This window comes from Bos indicus, chromosome 12 (assembly GCF_029378745.1).
Source record: "Bos indicus isolate NIAB-ARS_2022 breed Sahiwal x Tharparkar chromosome 12, NIAB-ARS_B.indTharparkar_mat_pri_1.0, whole genome shotgun sequence".
Classification (NCBI taxonomy): Eukaryota; Metazoa; Chordata; class Mammalia; order Artiodactyla; family Bovidae; genus Bos; species Bos indicus.
The window spans coordinates 89878409-89905136 of record NC_091771.1 but is presented as its reverse complement, the minus strand read 5'-3'; the positions used below and the strand labels follow the sequence as shown (position 1 = coordinate 89905136).

General features: G+C 48.0%; 2 protein-coding genes and 1 pseudogene across 5 annotated transcripts in view; 1 reads left to right on the top strand and 2 right to left on the bottom strand.

Moving 5' to 3' along the window:
* Positions 1–5746: 5746 nt before the first annotated feature.
* Positions 5747–18969, bottom strand: CFAP97D2 (CFAP97 domain containing 2). Of its 4 annotated transcripts, none has more exons than XM_070800541.1 (5): positions 18810–18968; positions 16541–16621; positions 15527–15645; positions 15064–15196; positions 5747–6299 (listed from the first exon to the last, which is right to left on the bottom strand). In XM_070800541.1, the coding sequence occupies exons 1-5, from the start codon at positions 18897–18899 to the stop codon at positions 6039–6041; spliced, it is 684 nt and encodes a 227-aa protein (XP_070656642.1). In that variant the 5' UTR covers positions 18900–18968; the 3' UTR covers positions 5747–6038. The 4 variants fall into 4 exon arrangements, with proteins under 4 accessions (XP_070656642.1, XP_019827418.2, XP_070656643.1 ...); XM_019971859.2 differs by having other exon boundaries at positions 5747–6251; XM_070800542.1 differs by having other exon boundaries at positions 15064–15187.
* LOC109567111 (large ribosomal subunit protein eL22-like) lies at positions 7094–15057 on the bottom strand (annotated as a pseudogene).
* Positions 18970–19105: 136 nt separating the features above from the next.
* RASA3 (RAS p21 protein activator 3) overlaps positions 19106–26728 on the top strand; it is a 101809-nt gene continuing 94186 nt past the window's right edge. The window contains exon 1 of the mRNA XM_019971858.2: positions 19106–19124. The gene's annotated coding sequence lies outside the window, so the exon portion shown is untranslated. The remainder of the gene's footprint in view (positions 19125–26728) is intronic.

Genomic DNA, 26728 nt, shown 5'->3' with positions numbered 1-26728 from the left:
ACAGTGATTTTGGAGCCCAAGAAAATAAAGTCTGTCACTGTTTCCATTGTTTCTCCATCTGTTTGCCATGAAGTAAGGGGACCTGATGCCATGATCTTTGTTTTCTGAATGTTGAGCTTTAAGCAGCTTTTTCACTCTCCTCTTTCACTTTCATCAAGAGGCTCTTTAGTTCCTCTTTGCTTTCTGCCACAAGGGTGGCATCATATGCATACCTGAGGTTATTGATGTTTCTCCCAGCATTCTTGATTCCAGCTTGTGCTTCATCCAGCCCATCACTGCGCGTGAGATACTCTGCATAGAAGTTAAATAGGCAGGGTGACTATACAGCTTGATGTACTCCTTTCCCAATTTGGAACCAGTTCATTGTTCCATGTCTAGTTCTAATTATTGATTCTTGACCTGTATACATATTTCTCAGGAGGCAGGTCAGGTGGTCTGGTATTCCTATCTCTTGAAGAATTTTCCATGGTTTGGTGTGATTTGCACAGTCAAAGGCTTTAGCATAGTCAATGAAGCAGAAGTAGATGTTTCCCTTGGATTTTCTTGCTTTTTCTATGATCCAGTACATGTTGGCAATTTGATCTCTGGTTCCTCTGCCTTTTCTAAATCCAGCTTGAATATCTGGAAGTTCTCGGTTCATGTCCTGTTGAAACCTAGCTTGGAAAATTTTGAGCATTACTTTGCTAGTGTGTGAGATGAGGGCAATAGTGCAGTAGTTTGAAGATTACGTATCTTTTAATTCATTCCATGAGGCCAGATTCTCCAAATGTCTTCAGGCATTAAAAGCTTCACTGCAAAAGGATTTAATAAAGTAAATATATACTCTTGAAAGCACAATCTATCACTTTTTTCCAGTACATTCTTTCTTGCTCTTGATGGCAGCTCCAGAACCTTCTCCTTGCACACGATCAAGATGATCACGGTGGCGTTCGACTACGTTATGAATCTAAACCTTGAGAAAGTTTAATTTCAAAGTCATAAGAATCCTGAAGCAATAACCAATATCCAAATGAGATTTCTCAACTTTCAAAGCACCCTCCCCTGGTGGCTCAGTGGTAAAGAATTCGCCTGCCAGTGCAGGAGACATGGGTTCGATCCGTGGGTCAGGAAGCTCCCCTGGAGGAGGAAACGGCAACCCACTCCAGTACTCTTGCCCAGAAAATTCCATGGACAGAGGAGCCTGGCAGGCTGCAGTCCCTGGAGTCACAAAAAGAGTCAACATGCCTGAGCACACATGTATGCCTGTGTAGCAATCATGCACCTCACCACCTCCTGGGCTGTGGCAGGGTCACCTCCTTTCAGATCCGGGGTCTGAGTCCTGACGGAGCGACTGACACTTTTAACACACCTCCCTCAGGACTATGTTTACCTAGCAGCTCCAGGCCAGTCTCAGCCTGGCCAAAGAGCAAACTCCTCAGTCAACCGGTGCCATCCCACTCCTCTCCCCTTCCCCTTCTCCTCCTCCTGCCTCTCCCTCCCCTTCCTTCCTTGGCCACGGTGGCCTTGAGAAGGTGGCATGGCCTCTCTCGCCTCAGATGAGGTAGCCATTGTCAGTAGCCAGGTGGCCAGCCCTGTGCCTTTAAGGGGCCTCTGTACCAAGGCCCAGCCAGCTACTGCAGACCAGGCTGACTGCCCTGGGCTTCTACCTTGGAAAGAGCAGCACTCTTTTCTTTCTGGAGTAGCAACTTGGTCTGGACTTGGATTTGCTTTCCCTGCCTGTCATGTCTTTACAGACCTTGGGCCTGCTGCCCTGGTCCTCAGGTTCTAACCAGGGGTGTGAAGGGAAACCACAGCCACGGTCGTGCCATTTCCAGCGGCAGCGACTCCACCACAACGAGGTGCACACGACTGTCCCCCGACACACCCCCTCACGCCTGCGACACAAAAGCTCCAATCAGAGGCAATAGCTCAGGTGTCTGAGGGGTGGTCCCTCAAACTGCCTGCTTTTTCTGCAGGACTCACTTCCACTGCCTGCGAAGTGGGACAATGAAGAATCACACATGGAAAGAGAACAAGACCCTGATACCATCAGTCACGTCATGAGTTACATTAGACAACAATACAACTTCCTCCAAGGGGCTCCAAACCCCTAGTCCAGGGGTTCCTGGCATGTGAACTTGTTTGAAGTCAGCAAGATACTGGGAAACAGGTGCTCACTGATATTCTTATGCAGTACTACGTTCTTTGAAATCGCACACGTGCAAGTCTCTGTTTTGCTGTTTCTCTGATGAGTCCCTCCTAAAATAGTCCATGAAACACAGTCAGGAAAACAAGGCACAGATTTTCAGTCTGACCAGAATATTAAACATCCCAAGGGGTTTCTTAAGAAATTAAATTACTCAGAAACAAAAAGAGAGCCATCTTGCCCACTGGAGTGAGGACTGCTGCAATCAGGCCACGGCAGGAGAGTCATTTAAGAAGCACTAGACTGGTTCCAAATCGGGAGAGGAGAACATCAAGGCTGTATGTTGTCACCCTGCCTATTTAACTTCTATGCAGAGTACATCATGCGAAATACCACAAGCACAAGCTGGAATCAAGAATGCTGGGAGAAACATCAATAACCTCAGGTATGCATATGATGCCACCCTTGTGGCAGAAAGCAAAGAGGAACTAAAGAGCCTCTTGATGAAAGTGAAAGAGGAGAGTGAAAAAGCTGCTTAAAGCTCAACATTCAGAAAACAAAGATCATGGCATCAGGTCCCCTTACTTCATGGCAAACAGATGGAGAAACAATGGAAACAGTGACAGACTTTATTTTCTTGGGCTCCAAAATCACTGTAAATGGTGACTGCAGCCATAAAATTAAAAGACGCTTGCTCCTTGGAAGAAAAGCTATGACCAGCCTAGACAGCATATTAAAAAGTAGAGACGTTACTTTGTCACCAAAGGTCCATCTAGTCAAAGCTATGTTTTTTTCCAGTAATCATGTATGGATGTGAGAGTTGGACTATAAATAAAGCTGAGTGCTGAAGAATTGATGCTTTTGAAGCGTGGTGTTGGAGAAGACTCTTGAGAGTCCCTTGGACTGCAAGGAGATCAAACCAGTCCATCCGAAAGGAAATCAGTCCTGAATATTCATTGGAAGGACTGATGCAATACCTTGGCCACCTGATGTGAAGAACTGAGTCACTGGAAAAGACCCTGATGCTGGGAAAGATCGAAGGCGGGAGGAGAAGGACGACAGAGGACGAGATGGTTGGATGGCGTCACCGACTCGATGGACATGAGTTTGTGCAAGCTCTGGGAGTTGGTGAAGGACAGGGAAGCCTGGGGTGCTGCAGTCCATGGGGTCTCAAAGAGTCAGACATGACTGAGTGACTGAGCAACAACAACAAAAGACTAACTGGCCAAAGTTGAAAGGATACAGGTAACTCTTAAAAAGATAGTGATTTTCAGACATTCTGTCGTCATTTTACAATGACAGTTCTACAAATTTGGGACTAACCTCTGTCCAAACATCAGGTCTGTCTCCCAGAGCCTTCTTTGTGTCCCGCTGTGCTCACTACAGACAGGCTCCAAGGACTGCAGCTAACACCCACTTGGAAACCGGTGCCTGTGTCCCTGGTTCATCCCCCAGCCACGGCCCCACAGATTACTGCCCTAATGGACACACATCCTCAAAGGGCAGGTCTTACTCCTGCTGCTTCTACGCACGACTCTGTTAAAATTCTTGGGGAATCTATTATCTTCCCGAATTGGATTTCATGACTTGGAGACTTGTTGTAAAACCGGCCCATAAAATCATGCTGAAGATCTGAGCACAGGGAGCAGGTGGCGATTGTGGCGGTGGTTTAGCTGCTCAGTCGTGTCTGACTCTTGCGACCCCATGGACTGTAGCCAGCCGGGCTCCTGTGTACATGTGATTTCCTGGCAAGAATACTAGAGTGAGTAGCCTTTTCCGTCTCCAGGGGAATCTTCCTGACTGAGGGATCAAACCCAGGTCTCTTAAATTGCATGCAGATTCTTCCCTGAGCTACCAGGGAAGCACCTGGGGTGATTGAATTCACTCATTCTTCTTGATCAGGCCTGAGTATTTTGGGTGACTTAGTACATATTTGTTGAGATAATTGATTGCTACAATTTACAATTTGATGAAGATATTGGAAACAGCCTGAGAGAAAGAGTGCTAATTAGGCGAGCTGGAGTTGTGGGCTCCTGACCTTTCTCATCAAACGGCAGGAAGGGACAGAAGCCTCGTGTCGGGCAGCTGGGGGCTCTGTGGTCCCACCCGCACGGCCCGCTCTGAGCTGGGCTGCGGCCCCAGGGCCCAACACCAGAGGGCGCGCCTCCGCCGGCTCCTCCAGGCCCTGCAGAGGCTGCCGGCCGGTCAGTTCTGCGGACGCCTTGAGCCGGACCCGGGCCACGTCAGGCGAAGGGACCGGAGAGGCCAGACCCTGAGGATCCGGAGGCCTTGTCCGTTTTGGCCATTGTTTCGAGGGTCAGTTTGTTTTGTGGTTTCCCCAACTTGCTTCTGGGTCAATGCAGGAGACACTGAGTGGATCCCTGGGTAGGGAAGATCCCCTGGAGGAGGGCATGGCATCCCACTCAGTATTCTTGCCTGGGGAATTCCATGGACAGAGGAGCCTGGTGGGCTACAGTCCATGGAGTCGCAAGGAGTCGGACACAGCTGAGCACACAATACATTGGTGAATACAGGTAATTGAATAATTGTTTCAAAAGCTCAACAGATAACAAGTTGTTGGTGGTGTTTTTTTTTTTGCTAGAAATAGGACATTTTTGGACAACTTTTTCATGTATAACAAATCTTTTTTTCCCTCTGTGTGCAACCAAGCTTCTTTTGCATTTTGGAGTTGAGTACCAAGGGCCTCAAACATCAGAAACATATTGAGTAAATTCACTGCATTGGGACTTTTCAGGGTGAAGCTGCAGAGACCAGCTACTAAAACTCACCTCTGGGAGTAAAGTGGTCACTGGGGTGGGGACAAAGGCAAGACAAAACTGGCTGTGGTTGGGAAGGGCAGATGTCGACCCTAAGTAGCCACAGTTATAAAGGAGGCGCAGATATGAGGGCTCATAAACCAAACTTTCAATTGCTACTAGAGAGCTTTTTCTAGCAATTTGGCACTGAGCTCAAGATTCTTGACACAGTACTATGCCCAGTTTGAGGCTTCTGGACAGGGAAGGGGTGTGGACAGCTTGCATGGGTTCTGAGGATTCCCCCTAACATAATGAAGGCCAAATTCAGTCTTGGGCCAGGTTCTAGCAGCAGCTCTCTCTGCCGATGGGGGTTCAGAGAGGCTGAGTAATCTTCTCACAGTCACTCAGAGAATCCTCTGAAGGGTCAAAACTCACGTCCAGGTCTGTCTGACTCCAGGCTATGATTTTAAACACCGTCGTTGAAGGGTGTGTGTGCTGGGAGCAGGGAGGAGCCTGGGTGGTTCCACGTGCACATGGAGGCCTGAGAGGAGATGGGCCGTGGATCTTCAAGGGTTTGTGCAGGAAGGGGTGATGTGAGCTCCCAGTTCTCCTCTTTTATTTCAGTGGAGAATTCTACCTAAACCTGCAGTATGAGCTAAATACAGCCAAGTGTTATGTGCCATGATGCTCGCAAGGGTCCAGCTCTGGGAAGCGAGACCACGTCCACCTTCTCGTCTGGAGCCTCAGGCCTGTCCCAGGGCCTGGCACATGCACACATGCACAGGTCTCTAACTGAGACCTACTGATTGCTCTTACTTCTTAGGGTCTGTGTCTTGGGATCTGGGTGTAATTTCATCACATTGAGTAGTTTTAATCTGATTTATTTAGATATTTGTTAAAGTGATAATCACAGACCTTTAAGGCAAATTATACAAATACATCTGAAAATTATAAACAGGTGCAATCCACAACAACACAAAATATGGTAACAGAGTATGTGTTCCTAACTAGAGAGAAAAATCCAATTCAAAAGCCTTTAGCTCCCAGTATTACTCTGCATAATTTGTTTTCAGCTATCAGCCCTAGAAGCACAGAAAATAGTTTTGCTGCATCATCTGCTCAGACATCCTGTGAACACACACAGTTGGGATGCTGACTCACACGCGTGTGGCTGTCCCTGCGTGATAAGGTGAGGAGGCCTGGCCAGGGTGGGGGGCAGCGTCCCTGAGCACGGGGGCTGCCCCAGGAGGCCATGCCGGCCTTGCCGCTTGTCCACCGCTGCTTCTGGCGCGTCTTCTCTCCTCCTCTGTTCTGAGTCCTCCCCTCCACTTCATCTTTTGGGTCCAGGAGGTGGCCTCGCTGAACTTCAGCTTCAGTTCCCGTGGGATCAAAAATACATGTTGGAAACAAACACTTTCCTTAGGTAAAGACGGTAAAATATCAGTTTTCTAGAACACTTGGGAAATGAAGTATTTAAATTCATTGACAATTCTACTTTATTTAGAATTAATTATATAACCTTAAAAAAAAAAATACCTTGTGTGCATGCTAAGTTGCTTCAGTCATGTCTGCCTCTGTATGACCATATGGACTGTGGCCAGCCAGGCTCTTCTACTCTACAGAGTATTCTCCAGGCAAGAAAAGAATACTGGAATGGGTTGCCATCCCCTCCTCCAGGGGATCTTCCTGGTCCTCTTTACAAAAATAACAGCCTTATTGAGACACAATTGTATAACATAAAATTCACTGTTTCAAGCTGTGTTTTCAGGGGTTTTGGTATATTCTACATTGTGCAGTCGTCCCCAAATCCAATTTTAGGAAACTTTCGTCATTCCGACCCAAAGGGCCACATGCAGCTACGGCTCCCAGTTCTCCTCCCCAGCCCTTGGCACCCACGAATCTACTTTGCATCTCTACGGACTGGCCATTCTGGGCGTTTCATAGAAGTGGAATCACACGCTGTGTGGCCATTTGTATCGGGCCTCTTTCACTGAGCAGAATGTCTCAATGTTTATCTGCAATGTGGCATGTATAGAACTTTACTCCCAGGTCTCCTGCATTGCAGGCAAATTCCTCACTGTCTGGCCACCAGGGAAGCCCCTTATTCCTTTTCATGGTTACATAATATTCTATAGTGTGGTTGTATCCTGTTTTGTTAATTTGTTCGTCAGTTGATGGGACACTCTTGTACAACGTTTTGTGTGGACATGTGTTTTTAATCCTCTTGGGTATATGCCAAAGAGTGGAACTGTTAAGTGATACGGTAAATCTGTGCTTAACTTTAGAGGCCAGACTGTTTCCTAGGTTGGCTGCACAATTTCACATCCCATCACCACAGCCCGCCTCAACTCCTGTCGTCTGTGTTTTGATTTTAGTCACCTGGTGGGTGTGGAGTGAGTTCTCATTGTGGTTTTGACTTGCATTCCCCTAATTGTATTGAGCATCTTCTCATGGGTTTCTTAGCCATTTGTCCATACTCTTTGGAGAAATATCTAAATAAACACATGATCTTTTGCTATGTCAATTGTATTGTTGAAAATCTTTCTGAAATGGGTCAAAGTACTTTTATACTAGACTGGTACTTCCACAATTTCACTTTGAACCTTCTGGCTTGGTGTTGTAAGGTGCTGGGCCTTTAGAAAGTCAGCCACATCCCAGAAGTTTTCTTTTTTCTGTTATTGCCCTCATCCCTCCCTGAAAGGCTGTGTTGGGGACTGCCCTTGGATAGAGACTGCGGCAGTGGGACCTAGTCATCCAGGTCTCTCAGGGAAAGGGTAGATGAGGGCTGCTTTCTCTGCTGTGGACGCACTAGGACTCGGAAGAGGAGAGAATGAAGGCTCTCAGTCATGTGCTGCCCTGGAGCATGTCTGCTCACCCTGGCCTTGCACACTGCGTGTGTCAGGGGGACCACAGGGCGCAAAACAAAGTCTCACGTGAAATACTAGGAGTTGGATTCTTACAGTTTTTATTTGCATGATATGGTTAACGAGTGATCAGGCACACAACCCATCAAGGGATAGCCTGCATGATCACAAGATGTTCCCAAAACTTATTGGCAGGTAGAAGAGCCACCTCAGTCAACACATTGATGGAATCCTGTGGCTTAAATAAGCAGAGGGGGATGGGGTGGAAGGTGGGAGGGAAGCTCAAGAGGGAGGGGACATATGTATACCTATGGCTCATCCATGTTGATGTTTGGCAGAAACCAACACAATATCGCAATTATCCTTCAATTAAAAATGCATTTTTAAAAAGCCACTCTGTTCTTTTCCCCATTATCTTAAATGGCTAAAACCTTTAACTAGGACCTATTGTGTTCTCTTTCACCTTTAACTATAAGCCTAAAATAATAAATCCCTGATGGATGCTGAATGCTTGGTAAGTAGTAGGCTCTCATAAAACACATTGAATGATAATACAATACTATATAATAATTAAATTCAGTCACCTGAGTAAAAATGTCACCCAGTTCCTAGTTCAATCTTCTCATGTAAGAATTGAAATAATCTTAACGACACCATCTCCTAATGTTTCATCATTCATTTATTTCCAGTATGCACACACACACACACACACACACACCAAGATTATAAAATCCTTGAAGTGGACAAATATCTTAAAGTACCACTTGCCCACATGTGTTCTTTAAAAAATTTTTTTGGGGGGTTGATAAATTTTATTCAAGAACTTATACAAGTATTCTAGATTGAGCTTTAATTGTCATCCTCCTCCTCTCCTTCATCTTGATTAATCAATATTCTAGATTGAGCTTTAATTGTCATCCTCCTCTCCTTCATCCTGATTAATCAATATTCTAGATTGAGCTTTAGTTGTCATCCTCCTCCTCTCCTTCATCCTGATTAATCAATATTCTAGATTGAGCTTTAGTTGTCATCCTCCTCCTCTCCTTCGTCCTGATTAATCAATATTCTAGATTGAGCTTTAATTGTCATCCTCCTCCTCTCCTTCGTCCTGATTAATCTGGAAGTAACACAGCTTACAACCTTCTTTGCTGTTAGCAACGATGCGAACCAATCATGTAGATCATTCTTCTTCAAATATTGTTTTGTAAGATATTTCAAATATCTTTTGGAAAAGGACCCCAGAAGTTACAGTGATCTTGCTTTTGCTTCTTTCTGACTGTTGTGACACCGCTGCCCAGATTGTAGCCGTTTCCATTCACCTTGATCCTCTCCTGAAGAAATGGCTCGGTTTTGGTGGCATCCATGACCAGCATCTTCTGCAGGATGGGTCCAGAGTGCACTTCAGGACCGGCTTCTTTTTTTGCCCCCCTTCGCCATAAGCTTTTTCACTGGCGCCATGGTGGCAGCAGAGGCAGAAAGGGTAGATTTTTACCAATGTATTTATTTACGGCTGCACTGGGTCTTCACAGCTGCGTGGGCCTGTTCTCCAGTTGCGGTGAGCAGGGGCTGCTCTCAGGTACACCGGCTTCTCACTGCGGTGGCCTCTCTGGTGGCGCACAGGATCAGTAGTTGTGGCTCCAGGGCGTGTGGGATCTTCCTGGGCCAGGAATCGAACCTCTGTCTCCTCCATTGGCAGGCAGATTCTTTACCCTTGAACTGCCAAAGAAGCCCTCTTCATGTGCTATTAATTAAAGATTTTAGATGAACAGAATTTGGGTTTGCGTAATGTCGAAGCTCTGTCTTACTTTGTTAGGCTTTTTGACCCTCCTGACCCATACCTCCCACCTCCCACCCCCAGCTCTGGCAACCACCCATCTGTTCTCTGTGTCTAAGAGTTTGTTATTATTATTACATTTCACATAAAAGGCAGATTGCACAGTGTTTGCTTTTCTCTGTCTGTCTGACTTATTTTTCTCAGCATAATGCCCAGGAGGTCCGTTCACGTTTTCTCAAATGGCAAGATTTCGTTCTTTTTGGTGACTGAGTACTATCTATATGCATGACTATATATCTTGCACGTTCTTTATCCATTCTTCCGTTGATGGGCACTTGGGTTGGTTCCGTATCTTGGCTGTTGTAAACAGTGCTGCTGTGAACATGGGGGGCATGTACACCTTCCAAGTCAGTGCTTTTTTTGGTTAGTGTTTTTATCCTGTGTGGCAGATGCATACAGTAAAGAAGGAAAGAACATTTCATGATTTCACGCTTGCCAAGTAAACGTCAGGCACTGCGGTAGTCTTTTTTGCAAGCCTTTGACCCTGACCTGAGTTCTGGAGCGGGTTCTCTTTACAGAGGCGCAATGGAAGCTCATGGGGGCCGAGGGAGCTCGGCGTCAGCCTCATGCCCTCTGCAGTGGCTGCAAGAACCCTGCGCTGCCGCTCTCCAGGGTCGCTTGCGTTTGTTCTGTTTTGTCTCCTTCTCACGTGTGTGGGTTATTTGGGGCTGGGGCACTAGATCACAATAACACACACTTCTAGGGACTGCAGGCTCCAGCAAACCCAGGGTGCCTAGTGGGTTTTATCGGTTGATCTTTTAGAAATCTTATCCTCCCTCAATAAGAAGCTATCAAATCAGTTAAGTGATTTCTCAGTTTGGAGTTAGGGATAAGTGAGGATTTGAAAGTGCAAGGAAGATGAAAGGTTGAAACCTTTCCTTTAAAATATTTGAGATACTTTGCAAGTTAATATCTAAACTAGCAAAAACTACAGAAAGATGGAGGAGACGCTGCTCTGATGAAAGAATCAGGGCACTGGAGGAAGGGCTGTTTTTTTCTGCCAAGTCAATGAGCATATTTTCTGGAATTTTAAATGTAAACTGCAGCATATCCTGTCTGTGCCTGACCAGCAAAGGCCCCAGGCTCAGCTGACCGGACGTTGGGTAGGGGATATCAGTCTTCAGACAGCTGGTCAAGGGTAGCTACTGGGCTTTCTTTGAACCATCTTCCAACTTTCTTGTCCTATAACAGAGTTCTCTCCTCCCTAAACCTGCAGTTTTCACATAGCTTGGTTTTTTGTTGCAACCCCTGCTCCCACCTGGATGCTGACCAAGTCCCTGTGTTTCCAAGGATAGAGGGCAGGGACTTGTCAAGGAAAAGTCCTGCTGGTTCGAGGCAGGGAAGGGGACCCTCGGCAGGGGAGTTCTGCAGCGGGGCGTCTGTCCCTCTGTCCTATGTCTCTCCGCCCTCGTCCTGCACAGTAGCTGAGGTTGAAAACTCCACACTGGGTGTGGGGGCCGCTTGGGAGGGAGCTGCCTTTGGGTCTGGATTGTGACACTCGGGTCACATTTCTGACTTGGGACCAGAGGCAGTGAGCTGGCAGTTGCTTCCTTGTGCTTTCCATGGCTGTCTTTTCACAAAGAGAAGCACAGAGCAGCGATGACCTCGCCGGGAGCCCAGCACTGGGACGCCTGCCCGCCGGCTCCCTGGGGCCTGGTCTTTGTCAAAACTGGGGGCTTTTCCCCTCTTCGGTTCCTGTCCTATCCTGGCAGCTCCTTGGCCCCACACTTAAACACTCAGCGCAGCTGGTGACACTTCAAAAAAGTGCAGGAAACCCTGCTGCGAGGCGCTTCTGTTTTCCCTTTCTTTGTTTGGCTTTAACATCTCCCTTTGCTCCTGTGCTTTATCTGTTTCCTGTTTTGTAAAAGGAGGGTTTCAGGGGAGTCAAAGTAAATAAATGAAGAATGAATTTGAAGCACAGGATCCAAGCATTTTCTTGACATTTGCTAAACAAAATGATAAACGGGGAAAAAGTAAGGAAACATAAACAAACAGAAAGCCAGAAATGAGAGCAAACACGATACAATACTTAAGTCAATATTTATGAATGGGTAAGATGGGAAAAGCCACTCGGACTAGATCATAAAACAGAATTATGGTGTTCCACTTAAAAGATACACATCTGAAATAAAATGACACAGAAATGTTACGAATTAAATGATGTAAAAAAAAAAAACAAGTTAGTCTTGTAAACCACAGGAGTAAACATATGACATCCTAATGGAAAAGGCCCAGGACCCACGTGAAGGTCATGCAGAGTGACCCCTTCTCCATCCAGGAGGACCCAGGAGCCGTTTGTGCTCTAGGGTGTGAGCCTGTAACCCTCTGGAAAGTAGTCTGTGTCAAGTATGAAAAGCTTCTGATATAATACGCTGGTATTTTTTAAGCAATACAGTTGGGGGAAATTTTTCTCACACTTTGAACAAAAATTCCATGTTTTTTTAAATTCTATATTAATTAAAGATTTAAAGTGAATCAGGAAAACTATGAAAGATTAAGGATAACATAGAATATTTTTCCAATCTTAGCTTGAGAGAGCCCTTTCTATGTACAGCAGAAGAACCAGATGCCATGAAGGAAAAGAGTCACAGATTTGATGACTTAGAAATAAACTAGGTGAAATGATAAATAATAATGGAAAAATGTTTGTGACACTGATAATAGAAAAATTAAATATTGAGAATGCATGTTAAAAACTAAAGGAGACACAGCAGTGTAGGAGGAAACAGACAGAACAGGCTGCCTTGAAAGCAGGACTCCATCCTGGGCTGGACTGTGGACCTGGAGCTCTATGCCCAATACCTATGGAAACGACATACCAACTGGAAAACCAGGCCCCCCAGATGGAAGAACCACAGGGCTCATACCTAGACTCTCCATTGCCTAAAAGAATACCCTAATTATCTGTGTAACCAAATAGAATCATAAATTCTGTTATGCTATTGGGGTATGACCACAGGCCTATTGATAACTGTCCACTGGTAACTACCTGGGCTTAAGGCGTATGAATCATGGGTTAACTTTGATTGTATCTTTCTCTTCCTTTGTTGAGACTAGTTTCAGAGAATTTGGGGAGGTGGGTTTGGGCACGTACACTTAGGGTATATAAGGTTTTCACAAAAACTGGTTGGGGTCCTTGGCTGAGAGGAGACTCTGCCCTGGGCCCGCCGGTGTGATAAACTGCACTCCGCCATTGGCACTGTCCTTCTGAGTGAGTTTGTTTCCCGGAACGCGTGGCTACAGCACCAGTAGGAAGTTGACCAAAGGTAGGTGCAGACAGTTACTCTGCAGAAGTCTGGAGGCCAGGGTGTGAGGGGACGGGGTTTTGGGTGCAGCCACCACAGGGAGACGTGCACATTGCTGGGTGCTTCTCAAGGGCAGCTTAGTAGCATCAAAAAGTTAAGTGTGCACCTTCAGATTGAATGATTTCACTTCTAGGGATATAAGTTTCAAGAATAACATGGGCTAGGATGATTAGCATAGATTCACGTGGAATAGTGAAAACCTGGAAACAACCTAAATTTCTATAGTTAGGGGGCTGATTAAATAAATTAGGGCATATCTGTGCAAAAATACTTTGTAACTGCTAAAAAGGAATGGAGATCTTTATACACTGACATGAAACTGTCTTCATGATCTGTTGTTGGATGAAATGAACAACTGAAAGAAAACTATGTAGGATGTGGTGCTGTTTTTGTTTAAACAGGGGACTCTACACGGGAGAAAAGTCAGAGCTCACGAGCAAGACGTTGGCAATGAGCACTTCCAGAGAGTTCAAACTGAGAGAAGCCCACCTTTTACTCAGCCACTCTGTACTGTTTTATACTTTATTTTTTACAATAAACAAGTGTTAGTTTTATAATTAAAAATAAAGATTTGTAATGAACTCTTCATGTTTTCAATATAAATTGCAAGCTAGATTTTCTGAGTGCTTTAGCACCTTGTTTTACTGCATTTTTATACAACTGGAAGGTTTGGGGCGACCCTATGTCCAGCAAGTCCATTGACGTCATTTTTCCACCAGCATTTGCTCACCTTATGTATTTGTGTCACATTTTGGTAACTGTCACAATATTTTAAAGTTTTTCATTGTTATTATATTTGTTAAGTGATCTGCTATGTCATTACTATGACTCACTGAAGGCTCAGATGGCTGGCATTTTCTAGCAATAGGGTGTTGTTGTTTTAATTAAGGAATGTACTTTTTAAAGAGACAGTGCTACTGCACACTTAATAGTCCACAGTATAGTGTGAACACAGCTTTTACACGTGTTGGGAAACCAGAACACACCTGACTCCCTTTCCCATGGCCTTCACTATGCTGTGGTATCCTGGAACAGGGCCGAGCAGGTGTGCCTGTTATTAGTGATTACTTGTAAGTTACGTATCTTTGTGAAATGTATGTGTTCTTTCCATGCCTCCGGATTCTGTAAGAAGTGTCCAAGGCAAGTAGGCAGGAAGGTGGGGGCTTCTCAACAACCCCCCCAAGTGAGGAGAGAGGCATTAGCAGAGCCAAGTCGACTCACATGCCTGCAGGCTCAGAAACCACCTCACAGAGCTGGGCCCCTGCGGGGGTCTGGGTCAGGCTGCGGGGGCAGGGGACGGGGGAGGCTGGGCACCAAGTATTTAGTTAAACTTTGGTTTCTAGCTGTTGTTTCCCGTGATGGGCTGCATTTCAAGGGAAAGCAAGGCCCTGAAATACCAGAGCCATGTCTACAGACGGGGCGAGTGAAGGCTTTACAGCCCTTTAATTGGATTCATTGGGACATTCATAAACAGGATAATTAAGGTCAAAATTAAAATCATTTTTTCATCCAGAATTATGGTTTTGCCAGCAACTAGGACGAGATGAAAAGGGAGAGTATACAGTTCAAAGTATCTGGAAACACGTTCAGATCATTAATTTCCTTCGCCTCTCTGGGTGCAGCGTGGGACCGCTATTTCAGAATTGTCACAAAACTTCCCACTGAGGAAGCTTTTCACCAAGTGTTTCTCCTACAACCTATAATTGATCAACTGAGCTCATTTTTATCTCCTTATAATTTTTCAAGGAGGTTTCTTTGATGGCTCAGATGACACCTGCAATGTGGGAGACCCAGGTTCAATCCCTGGGTCAGGAAGATCCCCTGGAGAAGGCAACCCACTCCAGTATTCAGCAACCTACTCCAGTATTCTTGCCTGGAGAATTCCACGGACAGAGGGGCCTGGCAGGCTACGGTCCATAGGGTTGCAAAGAGTCAGACGCGACTGAGTGACTAACACACACGTCATTTTCAGTGAGGAGGTAGTGGATAGATTCCTCAGTCGAGTCGTTGTTCTGTGTCTTCCGTTCTTAAGCTACGACCACTCGGCACACGTTTGCTGACAATAGAGTAAAATGCCCTAAAGCAGCAGAGTCTGTGTGTCCATGCAGGTGGTGAATCTGATGGAGGCAATGGGAAATTCAGACAGCTCTGGGTTGGAAGGAGTAGAAAAATGCGGTACCTCCTCCGGCGGCGGGTCTACCTTCCACAGGGTGTGTTGCGAACGGGTCCTGAGCTGAGTTTGTGACCCTCTCCAGAACGGGTTTTTCTCTCTCAGGCTGCAAAGTTCCTGCTCTCTTTTCTCCCTATTTAGACTCCAAAAAACAGCATAGATGTTGAAACATGGAGAGAGTTAAAGCCTGTGGTGGCATCAACTCTCATCCTCATTTCAAGAGAAGGAGCTGGGAGCCTTCTGGGCGGGAAGGTTTCCTGAGCAGGAGTGTTCCCTCTCGTTCACAATGAAGTGAACGGGCTTGGCAGGGCCAGTGTGGACCGGGGCCTGCGACCGTGATAGCTGCTGCTTGCGTCCAGGTGCCGCTGAGGGTGGGAACCGGCCTGACTCTGGAGGCACGGGCTCTCTTTCTGCAGGGGTGGAGGCGCCTGGCTTGCCCAGTCTGGTCCCGCCCGTGGATGGGGCCCCTCACCTCCTGTGCACACAGGTGGCTCCGCTGCGGGTCCGCCGCCCGGTCCTCACGATGCAGGACACCTTCTCCAGCAGAAGACGGTTGTCCCTGTCGATGACGGACAGCCGGCCCTCCTCCAGCTGCGCAGACACACCAGCCGTGCCAGGGCCGTGCCAGGGCCGTGCCAGGGCTGCCCTGCGCCCAGCCCTGTCCAGGGGGCCTGCAGCCCCGCCCCTGGGCCTCGGGGCCTCCTCTCCCCTGCTCATGCTGCTGCGGTCTCTCCCTGGGCAGCTGGTGGGCTCCTGTGTCCTAACTGGGATACCCGAGGGCGGGGCCAAATTTCACAGACTTGGGGTGGAAGTAACAGGGAGGGAGAAATTAGGTCATTCCTCAAAAACCTCTGAGCTGTGTCAGTGAAATACAAAGGAAATCATTTTATATTTTAAGAGGGAGATGTTATACTGCTCAGAAGAAGAGAAGGTCTGAGGCCAGAGGAAATGAAAGCCCTCCTACTTTATTTCAGGTTTTGAACCTACTGATCTGCCAATTTGCTCCTCTTTGTTTTCCCCGGTTAGGCTGACGCTGGGGGCACGGAAAGCTTGCAGCATTTTGCTCTGGGAGGTGTAAGGATCAGCACAGCCATGTGATGCTGGCTCTCACCAGATGGCTTCAACTCCAAGAAATAAAAATTTCGAGGTGGTCATGGAATGGTCTGGTTTAAAGAAACAATGCTAATTAATTACTCTAGATCTGTGCTGAATAAATTGCTGCCGTGGATCCCCCCTGCCCCCTCCCCACTTCTGGATCCCTGCCAGGTCAGCAGGGAGACGAGGGGAAGGAAGATCTCTGGTTCAGTTGTCACCAGCTCCATTCCTGGCAAGACAGGCTTAATTGGCTGCTTAGAGGCATTTTATTTTTGATACATGACTTGTTTACTCCCTATGAGCCTGCTTTTTCCATTTTCCTGGGTTTTTAAGCTGACATTTTTTGTGTTGTGTTGGCTGTAACAGTAACTGGAGTAGAACTGAAACTTACCTTGAGTTTGCCAAGTTTCAGGCGGAGGTGACTGAGGGTTGGCGGGGCGCGGCTGTCCACCACCGGCCGGGCCTCCTGTACCTGTGCAGAGCAGGCAGTGTGACCTACGCACCCTCACCGGTCAAGCACCCTGAGTCTTTGTTGGGCAGCTTCTGCTCTGTGGGCCCTGCAAACACGTGCAGGTTGTTGCTCACAGCATCGGAGATACCAAGTGGGCCTGGGCAGAAAGTTCTGAAAGAGGCTCCGGACTGGATTCAGAACCTGAGCATCCCCTGGAGGGGAACAGGCAGCCCTCAGACATGGCCCAACATGGTCATTGTCAAGTAGAGAATTGAGTGTGTGTGGGATGAGATCTCGTTAAACAGAACTACCTGCTGACGTTTCCACTCTGCACTGCCCGGCTTTGAGACAGTGAATTACGTCCCCAAGTCCACTGGACTCTAATTTCTGAGCCTCCAGCAGTATTTTCAGTATTCGCATCTTAGCATTGATTAAGTGCAAAATGATCCATGCAGAGTTTCATATCAGAAATTGTCAAGGGAAGAATTTGTATTTTAAAATGTGATGGATGAAATGCACGAGGGCCATAAGTATTACACTTGCAATAAGAAGGAACCCCCATATTCTAGCCACTTGCTCACAGATACCCAGCTGCTGAGACCTCTGATCTGATCATCTGGAAATGGCAGCTCCACGACTGCGTCTTTCCAGTGTGAGGACCTGAGCTCCGGGCATTTGGGACCCGAACCCACAGAGCCGTGTGGTGACAGAGCAGGCATCTTCGAAGAGAGCCAGGAGCTGGCCAGGGGTCTTGGAAAACATGCTTGGGAACCAGCACTTGTGCCCTGAAGTAAGGGGACCCCAGAAGGACAGGCAAGAGAGAGGACATGGCCGGATGAGGCTGGACAGTCCGCAATGCCCCATCACCCAGGGCATGGGAGCGGGCAGAGGTGAGCCAGACTCATGCCCTCTTGCCATGGTGCAAGCCCATTAGGGTGGGGTCAGAGGAAGGTGGAGGTGCTGCGGGCTTTTGTTAAGGAAATATCAGCAGCAATTTCTGTTTTATTAAGGTAATTTTCTTAGCATGAGTGGGTGAGATAAGGTTCTGAGACAAGAAGGGGCCCTGCCCAGACATGGGGAGGGGCCTCACTCTGGGAGTGCTGTGGGCTGGGGGAGGGGCCCAGTCATCCTAAAGCTGCACCGAGTCCCTTCCTACCCTCAGGGGTTCTCAGCTCAGCAGTGAGGAGAGCTGACCCCACTCGAGTACAGAAGAGGAACCACAGGGATACCAGGGTGAGTCCTTCCCACCCATAGGTCTTTAGTGCTCCGACATGCTCTGGGCAACCAGACCGGCCACCCTCCCAGACAGGGGAGGTGAGGAGGGGGACAGGGAGGCAGCATGCCCATCCTTGTTCTCAGTGAGCAGGGAAGGCTCCAGAATCAGGGGTGGCAGGAAGGGAGGTGAACTGGGGCGAAGCCAAGAGGCTCCTAAGGGCTCCCACAGGGGGGCAGGTGCAAGGCCAGGTGATGAGGCGCCGTGCAAACCTTGCCCCCAGGTGGGCGGTACCCCAGGAGGCGTAGGGACCTTGGGTTCACTCCTTCAGATCACTCTATGGCACCCTGATTCCCACACAGCCGCTTCTTTGTTTCTCAGCTTTGATGGCCAGCCAGCACCCTGTGCCTGGATGGTTCTGAGAGGTCTCGAGGGCAGAGGACTGCCCAGCCACTCGGGACCACAGGGCCGCCTTCTCAAATGAGACCCACGTTTGCGTCAGATAGAGGGAAATAACGTTTGCGTCAGATAGAGGGAAATACCACTGTCTCTCTTAACAGAAACAGAAGTCCATTCCTAGTCCCCTCGGACACGACTCAGCGACTTCACTTTCACTTTTCACTTTCATGCATTGGAGGAGGAAATGGCAACCCACTCCATGTTCTTGCCTGGAGAATCCCAGGGACGGGGGAGCCTGGTGGGCTTCCGTCTATGGGGTCGCACAGAGTCGGACACGACTGAAACGACTTAGCAGCAGCAGCAGTCCCCTCTGGAGTCTGTTGTTTCGATAGGGGAAATATGCCATGATTGAGAAAGGATGGTCCTAAAACATGGCACTTGGAAGCCATAGTCTATTTAATGGAATTTTTATTGTATGGCATGGCCCACCTTTTAAGGATATGCCATTTCACCTATTCCATCTCCAAAAAGAAAATTCACCTTTGGCTTCCAGGGGAGCTGTGGCTTCGAGGTGCCACTTTGCACACCTGCCCCTACCTTTCTCCTGTGGTCCTGGTAGGCTTTCTCCCACGTGCCCTGCAGGTACCCCGTGCCATGGGAAAGGGCGAGCCGGGGGCCTGCAAGCATCTCGGGCAGGACAGAGAGTGGACGCCCGTCCGGTGCAGCCCTGGACGACTGTGTTTGCTGGGTCACATGACAGTCTCCATGGCACCCAAGCTTCCGGAAGGCAAGAGACCAGAGAGTGGCCTCTGCACTTGGCAGAAGGAACTGAATGTCCTTCCCTCCAGGGGGTATCTTCTCAGTGAAGCCACTTGGAGGAGCGCACCTCAGTGCCCCACACTTGGGAACAAGGTGAAGACATTCTCCCCCAACTAACTCCTTCCATCTTCTCCTCCTCTCTTTCCCTGCATCCTCCCACATCCCCTTCCCTTCCTTAGTCCCTTCCTCTTCTGTCTTTGAATTTTATAATAACTTGGACAATTCCAAATATTTTTATCTGCAGCTTAGGTGGCAGATCTTCAGTAACTTTTTCTCCAGTGGACTTGGAGACAGAAAGTTTTGGCCATTTTTAGCCACTCCTCTCTCCCCAGCTATTTCTGTTAGGAGTGGGTTTTCTGTGAGACAAAGGAAATACAGTGATGATAGCATTATCTTTTGAGTCATTCTTCTTTGTCAGAATTATATGCATAATTTTGAGGATCACATAATTGGAGGAACAGGTTAATGACAAAATAGCGGTGCTGTTTTCATTGCAGAATTCTGGTCTTTACTGCATTACAGTATCCATTATAAAACCCTGTGTGCAGAGTGAGTGAACGGGAGTTCACCATGCTGCTCTGTGGGAGAGGGGCACATTATGAGGAACTGGGTTCCGCACAGTAGAAGATAAATGTAAGAATTACTGCCTAAAAAATAGTTGGCACTTTAAGTCTTCCTTAAAATTTCTTAGCCTATAAAGCCTGCCCGTCACAGTCAAAAGACTTCTGTGAACTTATTTTTGTGTACCTGGTTACAGGCACTGACCCAGCTCACAGTCCGTGGCGCTTAGTGGATACCTGCCATTAGCAATGATGGAACACAGGACTGATGTTAGTGACTGAGTCCGCAGCTGGTAATCTGGGAATCTGAGACTTTTCATTCAATCGTGGGTCTACGTGACTCTTGTCTTTCTTTTCCTGAAGCCTATTGGCCACACAGGCTGAGAGATTTTTGATAACCTCAGCATCTTGCCAGGTGCCTGGGGCAGAAGCCACTCTGTCCAGTTTGTTCACACTGTGTGGACAGCCTAGGCATGGAGGGCAGAGCAGAAGCTGGACAAGTCACAGGATGCTAGAGGGCTTTGAATGCATAGTTTTGCTGCACTCGCCCTTCCAGCTGTGTGCTGACTGTCCACCTGGGCTTGCTCTCCCCTGACCACTTAATTCACGTTTGCTATTTGATTGACTTGATGATGGGGACCAGGGCAGAGAACCTGGAAAAACTGGACCTGCCCCCAGGAACAGAAAGGTCACCAGCAGCTGCCTGGTCTGGCTCCCACTAGCCCGTCCACCCTGGCTGGAGCTGAGTTTCAGTTGCTAGGATGTTCTCAACAAGATTAGAACAGAAAAGTCTGCTAGTCCGGAGCTCCTCTGGGCTTGTCCTGAGGGAAGAATCTGAAACACTGACAAGGATCCACACACATTGAGGAATCACTCATAGAAGTGAGCTTGGGAGGCCCAGAGTTCAGTTTGTAGCAAGAGACAGTGCTGGTTTCTACTGATGTTCTTTTCTGTCCAAGACCCGATCCATGACACCATTTTGCATTCTGTGAGTTTTTAAGTAGTGAATTTTTACATGGTTCTAGATTTGAATGTTTAATAGTAAAAGTTTCTACATATGTTCTGCAGAAAATAAATACCAGGGCCTTTTTTGATTTGCTCATTCACATGATGACTGTGTGTTTGGCTCAGCCTTAATCAGTGTTTTGGTCCAATATTGACTTGAAAATTGAATTTATTAGTAAGGTCTTGTGGAGAAGGCAATGGCACCCCACTCCAGTCCTCTTGCCTGGAAAGTCCCATGGGCGGAAGAGCCTGGTGGGCTGCAGTCCATGGGGTCGCTGAGGATCGGACACGACTGAGCGACTTCACTTTCACTTTTCGCTTTCATGCATTGGAGAAGGAAATGGCAACCCACTCCAGTGTTCTTGCCTGGAGAATCCCAGGGACGGGGGAGCCTGGTGGGCTGCCGTCTATGGGGTCGCACAGAGTCGGACACGACTGAAGTGACTCAGCAGCAGTGAGGTCTTGAGATGTCACCGATGACAGCACAACCGCGTGAAGCCCTTGCACACGATTGGTTTTGATGTGCACACAGGATCGAGCGTTTGTGATACAGCATGTTTCCGTTAAATCCTTAATGTTTGTAAGTCTTTTCTTGTGCTCTGTGACCACAGTTGACTCTTTTGTCCCTCTGCCTTTCCACAAGGGCAGTGTGAGCAACAGGCTCCATCCTTATTTTGCAGGAATCTCAAATTGCCTCAAACTTACTCCCTTTTGGAGGGAAATTGGCCCACAGATGTCTGTTCTGAGAAATACAGAGGTGCCCCTGTGGCCTCTGGTGACTAGGGTCATGGGGGACCTTGATGGGGACACTGGCACCTCTGTCCAGTCAGGGCTGCTGCTCCTCCAGCCTGAGACGCCTGAAAGCACAAAGAGCACCTTAAATGCACCGAGGGGCTGACTCAGGCTCGACAGTTTCAAAGCTGCGAAGCTGCGGTCAAAGCAGCCGGAGTCCTGAGCCAGCACAGAAGGGGCTCTTCCTGGGGGCACTCCAGGTACCGAAAATTGAGGTCTCTGTGAGAGACACATGGGGGCCCCACGGGAGAGCCCTGGGGGAAGGTGAACTAGAAACAACCTCTAAAAGCAGTTTCCAGGCTCCTGCAGAGCAGCGACAAAGCCGGGAGTCCCTGCCCCCAGCCCCTGTGCCTGGGCAGCCGGACGCTCTCACTCGCGGGACTGGCTGAAGCAGCCATGGTTGGAGACATCCTAAGACACCAAGAAAAAATGACGGTCTCCATCCAAGGCCCAAAACCTGCCCAGTGTCTCCAGGGCATGGGCATCTTGCAAAGTGAGTCGACGTGAGTAGAACCAGTAGAAACCTCAGAACTGACTCCCAGAGACAACAGCTACTGAAATCACAAGACGATTAGAGGACAACGGTGCTCGCTGTGTTTTAAATGGAAAAAAAGATGAAATTGGAAATATCTTCAGGGAACAGGAAACCACAAAATTTTCAACACATGAGGAACATTTACAAAATTGGCAAAATTTGACCATATGCTGAGCCGTAAAAAGTCTCCACAAGTTTCAAAGAACCACGATCATACAGATAATGAGGCAGTGTGGGGATTAAGCTGAGGATTAAGCAGAGGGACAACTGGGAATCACCTGTATCTGGATGAGCTCCAAGGTCAAGAACAAGACAGGGTGTTCCTGCAGCTGGTGAGTGTGCTTTCAGGATACATCTGATATATTTGTTGGGTGTTTTGAAAACAAGGAGTTTTAGTTGCCAGTAATTAGTGGGGTTATCTGTAGCCTCAGTTATGCAATCACTTTTCAGGGATGTTAGTCCTAAAAAGGTTCACTTATGTCTCTTAATCCTGCTCTGGAGATATTCGTAGGGAATTAATCCAGAAGAAGAGAAAAGTTTTGAACACAAATGATGAATTTCCATGTTTCTAGTTTTACTGCTGGTGGGGCAGTGTGCCTGCAGCATCCTCCGGGGGCAGGTCACCCGCCATATTCACATGGGGTGCAGAGACTGGAAATGCTCTATGACGAAGGGTCCTGGCCTCGGTGTGGGAAGGAGGTCTGGGGGGCACTCAATGTCCCGTCCGTGTGCCTGTGTGACCTCGCTGTGGAGGCAGCTGGCCTTGCATGCTGTTGGGTGACCAGGCAGAGGTCATGTCTTGGTCCTGTGGGGAGGTGGGGCCTTCTCGCTGGCAAAGTTAGCATAATTAGTTATGTGTGTGGTCTCTCTGCTTTTAGACTCTGCCCTACCGTCATCTCTTCACTAAAATAAGCGGATGAGTTCTTGAAGCTTGTTTCTTCCAGGACAAAATTGAACGTAAATGTCAGAAAGTGTCTTAGAGTCACCTTGTCCTAGGTCCAGAGGCACCCTTGAGCTACTTAACTTTTAAAAATGGAAGCGATGCTGTGAAAACGGCCCCAGACGCAGTGGATAGCAATAACATGTGTTTCAACCTCACAGGGCAGGCCTGGCTGGAGTGGAGACAGAGCTGGGTCCGGGGGCTCTGACCTTGGGTCAGGGATGTTTCCCTCTGCCTAGGCCTCAGCGTCTGCCGTGCCTTGGTGAAATAACCTACCTTCTGCAGACATCACGGTAGGTATCTTGGTGTCAAGGACACGCAAGGCAGCAGGTTTGATGGGTCTTCAGCTGAAGACGAGCTGCTGCTTGCCTTGAGGTCGTGGGGTGCAGGCGAAGCGGTTTCCCTCTGCGGCGTCACTGACTGGGGAGGGGAGGGCAGGGCCAGGCCAGGGGGAGCCGCGGTGTCCTACCTCCTTCGCCGGTTCACCGGCTCACACCAGTGGTGTCCTTTGCTGTGTGAGCTTCTGGGACCCTTTCAGTCAGGTTTCTGACCTCGAGCCTTCATGGAGACCTCACCAATTAAAATTTCTGACATCTTACTTGCTGGTTGCCAAACCCGAAGATTCGGTCCCACCCTGACCTCATCTTGCTTCTGCCCCGCCCGCCTCTCTTCCACTGGCCTCTCTGCAGGAGAAACGCAGATTTGCCCTGAAGCCAAAGACCTGAAGTCCAGAGCCTCCACCGCACCCAAGGCCTTGGGAAGACGCGAGTGGTCTTGTCTTCATAACTTTAACCCTTTTTCTTTTCAATAGACGACCCCCTCCCCCAGCGTCCGGTCATACCTACTTCAGGACCTGCTGCTGCTCCTACCTCTTCCTTCTCTGTAACCCCTCCCTGCTCCTGTGTTCCCTGCTGGATGGACGTCTCCAGGGGGTGGTCGCTGGGTCACCAGAGGATGTGAGGCTGAGACGGCAGGACCCCAAGAGCCTTCCACACTCAACCAGATACTCTATCTGGACACATTTAATATTTGGTTTTGCGTTTTTGTGTGAAGAAAACTTCCTGGAACTCAGAGAAACTATGAAAAGCAAAGTAACCCGTGGCTGGAATCCTAAATGTTAAAGCTAATAACTAACACACAGGATGTGATACTTCGCCCTTGAGCATGGAATAGCAATTTGCTGTGAAACCTAATTTTAAAAGATGTCAGTGCATTGGGCAATGAGTCAGCACAATTCTTACCAATTTAGTGGAGCAACACTGAGGTGAAACATGCAGGTACCTAGAGAACATGGCCAGTGGATACTGTTTCCTCTCTTTACACTTGAGTTTAGGGATCTGGCCTATTAGTGAACCCAGAGGATTGTCACTCGCGCCGCAAAGCATCCTCACAGAGATGAGCTGACATGACCTTGGAGCAGACAGCTACATAAAAAAAATAGAAAATTAAAGGTCGAATTAATGACCTCAGAAACATTTCAGAAAATAGTGCATATCCATCATGTAAGAACAGGATGCTATCTTCTAACAGGCAGAAAACAGTAAAGAAATTAAAATATGGGCTTACTGAACTTAAATCCCACGAAGAGCTGTCGGCCAGGACGGAGCTCAAACGTAGAGATGGGGAGACCCCCGAGAAGAGCTGGAGGTGGTCTGTGGTCAGCTTGGGAGTGAAGTGTCTGAATACTTGGGTTTCAGAGAGACAGGACGAGCGACCACAAGTGTGTAACAGGAAAACTTCCTGAGCGGCTCAGGGACTGACCCCACGAGGCTGAGGACACTGGAAGTGTGACCAGCAACCCATTGCCCTTAAGTAAGTTCAACTCACTTTCTAAAAGACAGACTGTCGGGTTGAATCACAAAGCTGGAACCGGCCTACAGCAGAGGGAGTCAGAGCGTGTGTGGTGGGAGAGCTGGCAGAGCCGCGCCAGACAGACGATCCTTAAGAGAACACACCCACGGGGCTGCATGTCCTTTTTAACTAGAGAAGGCAAAGAAGCAAAGACAGCCACAAAATGCCTGCGGAAGAAGACTCACGGCGGCCACGCACTGCTGGTCCTCAGATGAACGGACGAATTAGAAAACCCAGAAATACAAGTTACACAGGGATCTACTGATAAAGATGCCCTTTCAGATTATCAGGGAAAGGATTAGCCACATGTTGTCTGAGAGAACTAAAGAGCCATCTGAAAAATTAGCTTCAATCCACATCTTATATCTTAATCAAAATAAATTCAAGACAAATCAATTTAACTGGAGACAAAGAAAGCATGAAAGTAGTAAATGAAAATAAGAATTATTTTAAAAATAATGTGAGAGGGAAAGTTCTTTCTACAGTATGATACAAAACTCCAGAAGACAAAAGTTAATAAAAATAATTTTAAAAATAAAATAGCACAGCATAGCATCACATCCCTGGAAGAATCTTCCAATAATACATGGGATCTGAGCCCTAATGAAAACAGTTTTAAAATAAAATTGTTCAAAAATCAAATAAAGGTCTTTGGGTTAGCTGATTAAACACTATATTAAAAAATAAATCTACCAATAAATTTTATTACAGAAAAATAAACTATATCTTTAACAAAACACAAGCCAAAGACACAAACCCAGAGGTATTTGCATACTATAATCTAAGAAAGAGAGTCATTTCTTTAGTAAACGAAGATACCAACAAGTCAATACAAAAGACCACAGACCCGACAGAAAAGTGAGCAGTAATGATGAACAGACATTTCACAGCAAAAGAGATGCCCTGGCCTTGAAACAGTGAAAAGATTCATGACCCCGAGAAGCACAAGCAAGCGTTGCCAGGAGCTGTGTGGGGGGCTGTGGAGGCCCCCACCCTCAAGGGTTTTCACGCTTCTTCAGAGCCAGCCACACCGCCTCCCTCTTATGGCTCATCCTTAAACAGTTTTAATGCAGACCACAGGAATCAGGAATCATGATCTTAAACGTCGCGAGTGATGACAGGGCAGCAGCCCTGCCCAGAGGGGACGGAGCCTTCAGTCATCACAGGAGCTGCCGTGGCAGCTACAGCCCTGCCGTGTGCATGGGCCGGTCCAGCCTCAGCCTGAACCTTCCCCATCAGAGCGCTGGACAGCCCTGTGTGCCTCCCAGCCCCGATGTCCCCCTGCCGATGGGGGGACAGGGGTTCCGGCTCACAGGGTGATTACAGGCGACTGCTATCTCTGTTTGCCCAGGCTGAGGGTGACCTTGGACCCTAGAGTTGGGGTTGTGCTGGGGGCCTGGCTAATCGGCCTGAGGACCTGGAACCGGGCCTGCCTGTCAGCACGGACCTGGGGGAGTGCTCTGCTGGTTAGCGCTCTGCTGGTTAGTGGCATGCCGGTTAGCGCTCTGTGAGTTAGTGTTCTGCTGGTTAGTGGTCTGCTGGATAGCACTCTGCTGGTTAGCGCTCTACTGGTTAGCGCTCTGCTAGTTAGTGGTATGTCAGTTAGTGCTCTGTTGGTTAGTGCTCTGTGAGTTAGCGTTCTGCTGGTTAGTGGTCTTCTGGTTAGCACTCTGCTGGTTAGCGCTCTGCTGGTTAGTGGCATGCCCGTTAGCTCTCTGACGGTTAACACTCTGGCAGTTAATGCTCTGCTAGTTAGTGGCATGCCGGTTAGCACTCTGCTGGTTAGCGCTCTGCCGGTTAGCGCTCTGCTAGTTAGTGGCATCTTGGTTAGCACTCTGCTGATTAGCGCTCTGCTGGTTAGTGGTCTTCTGGTTAGCGCTCTGCCGGTTAGCGCTCTGCTAGTTAGTGGCATGCTGGTTAGCACTCTGCTGGTTAGCACTCTGCTGGTTAGTGCTCTGCTAGTTAGTGGCATGCCGGTTAGCGCTCTGTTGGTTAGTGCTCTGTGAGTTAGTGT

Bases quoted from the DNA above. Each gene is read 5' to 3' on its own strand.
- CFAP97D2 (XM_070800541.1), bottom strand. From the start codon at position 18,899: ATGCTTGCAGGCCCCCGGCTCGCCCTTTCCCATGGCACGGGGTACCTG. The intron at 15,646-16,540 runs GTAAGTTTCAGT...GTGTCTGCGCAG, and splicing joins TGAAACTTGGCAAACTCAAG to CTGGAGGAGGGCCGGCTGTC. The intron at 15,197-15,526 runs GTGAGGGGCCCC...TGTTTTTTGGAG, and splicing joins GCCACCTGTGTGCACAGGAG to TCTAAATAGGGAGAAAAGAG.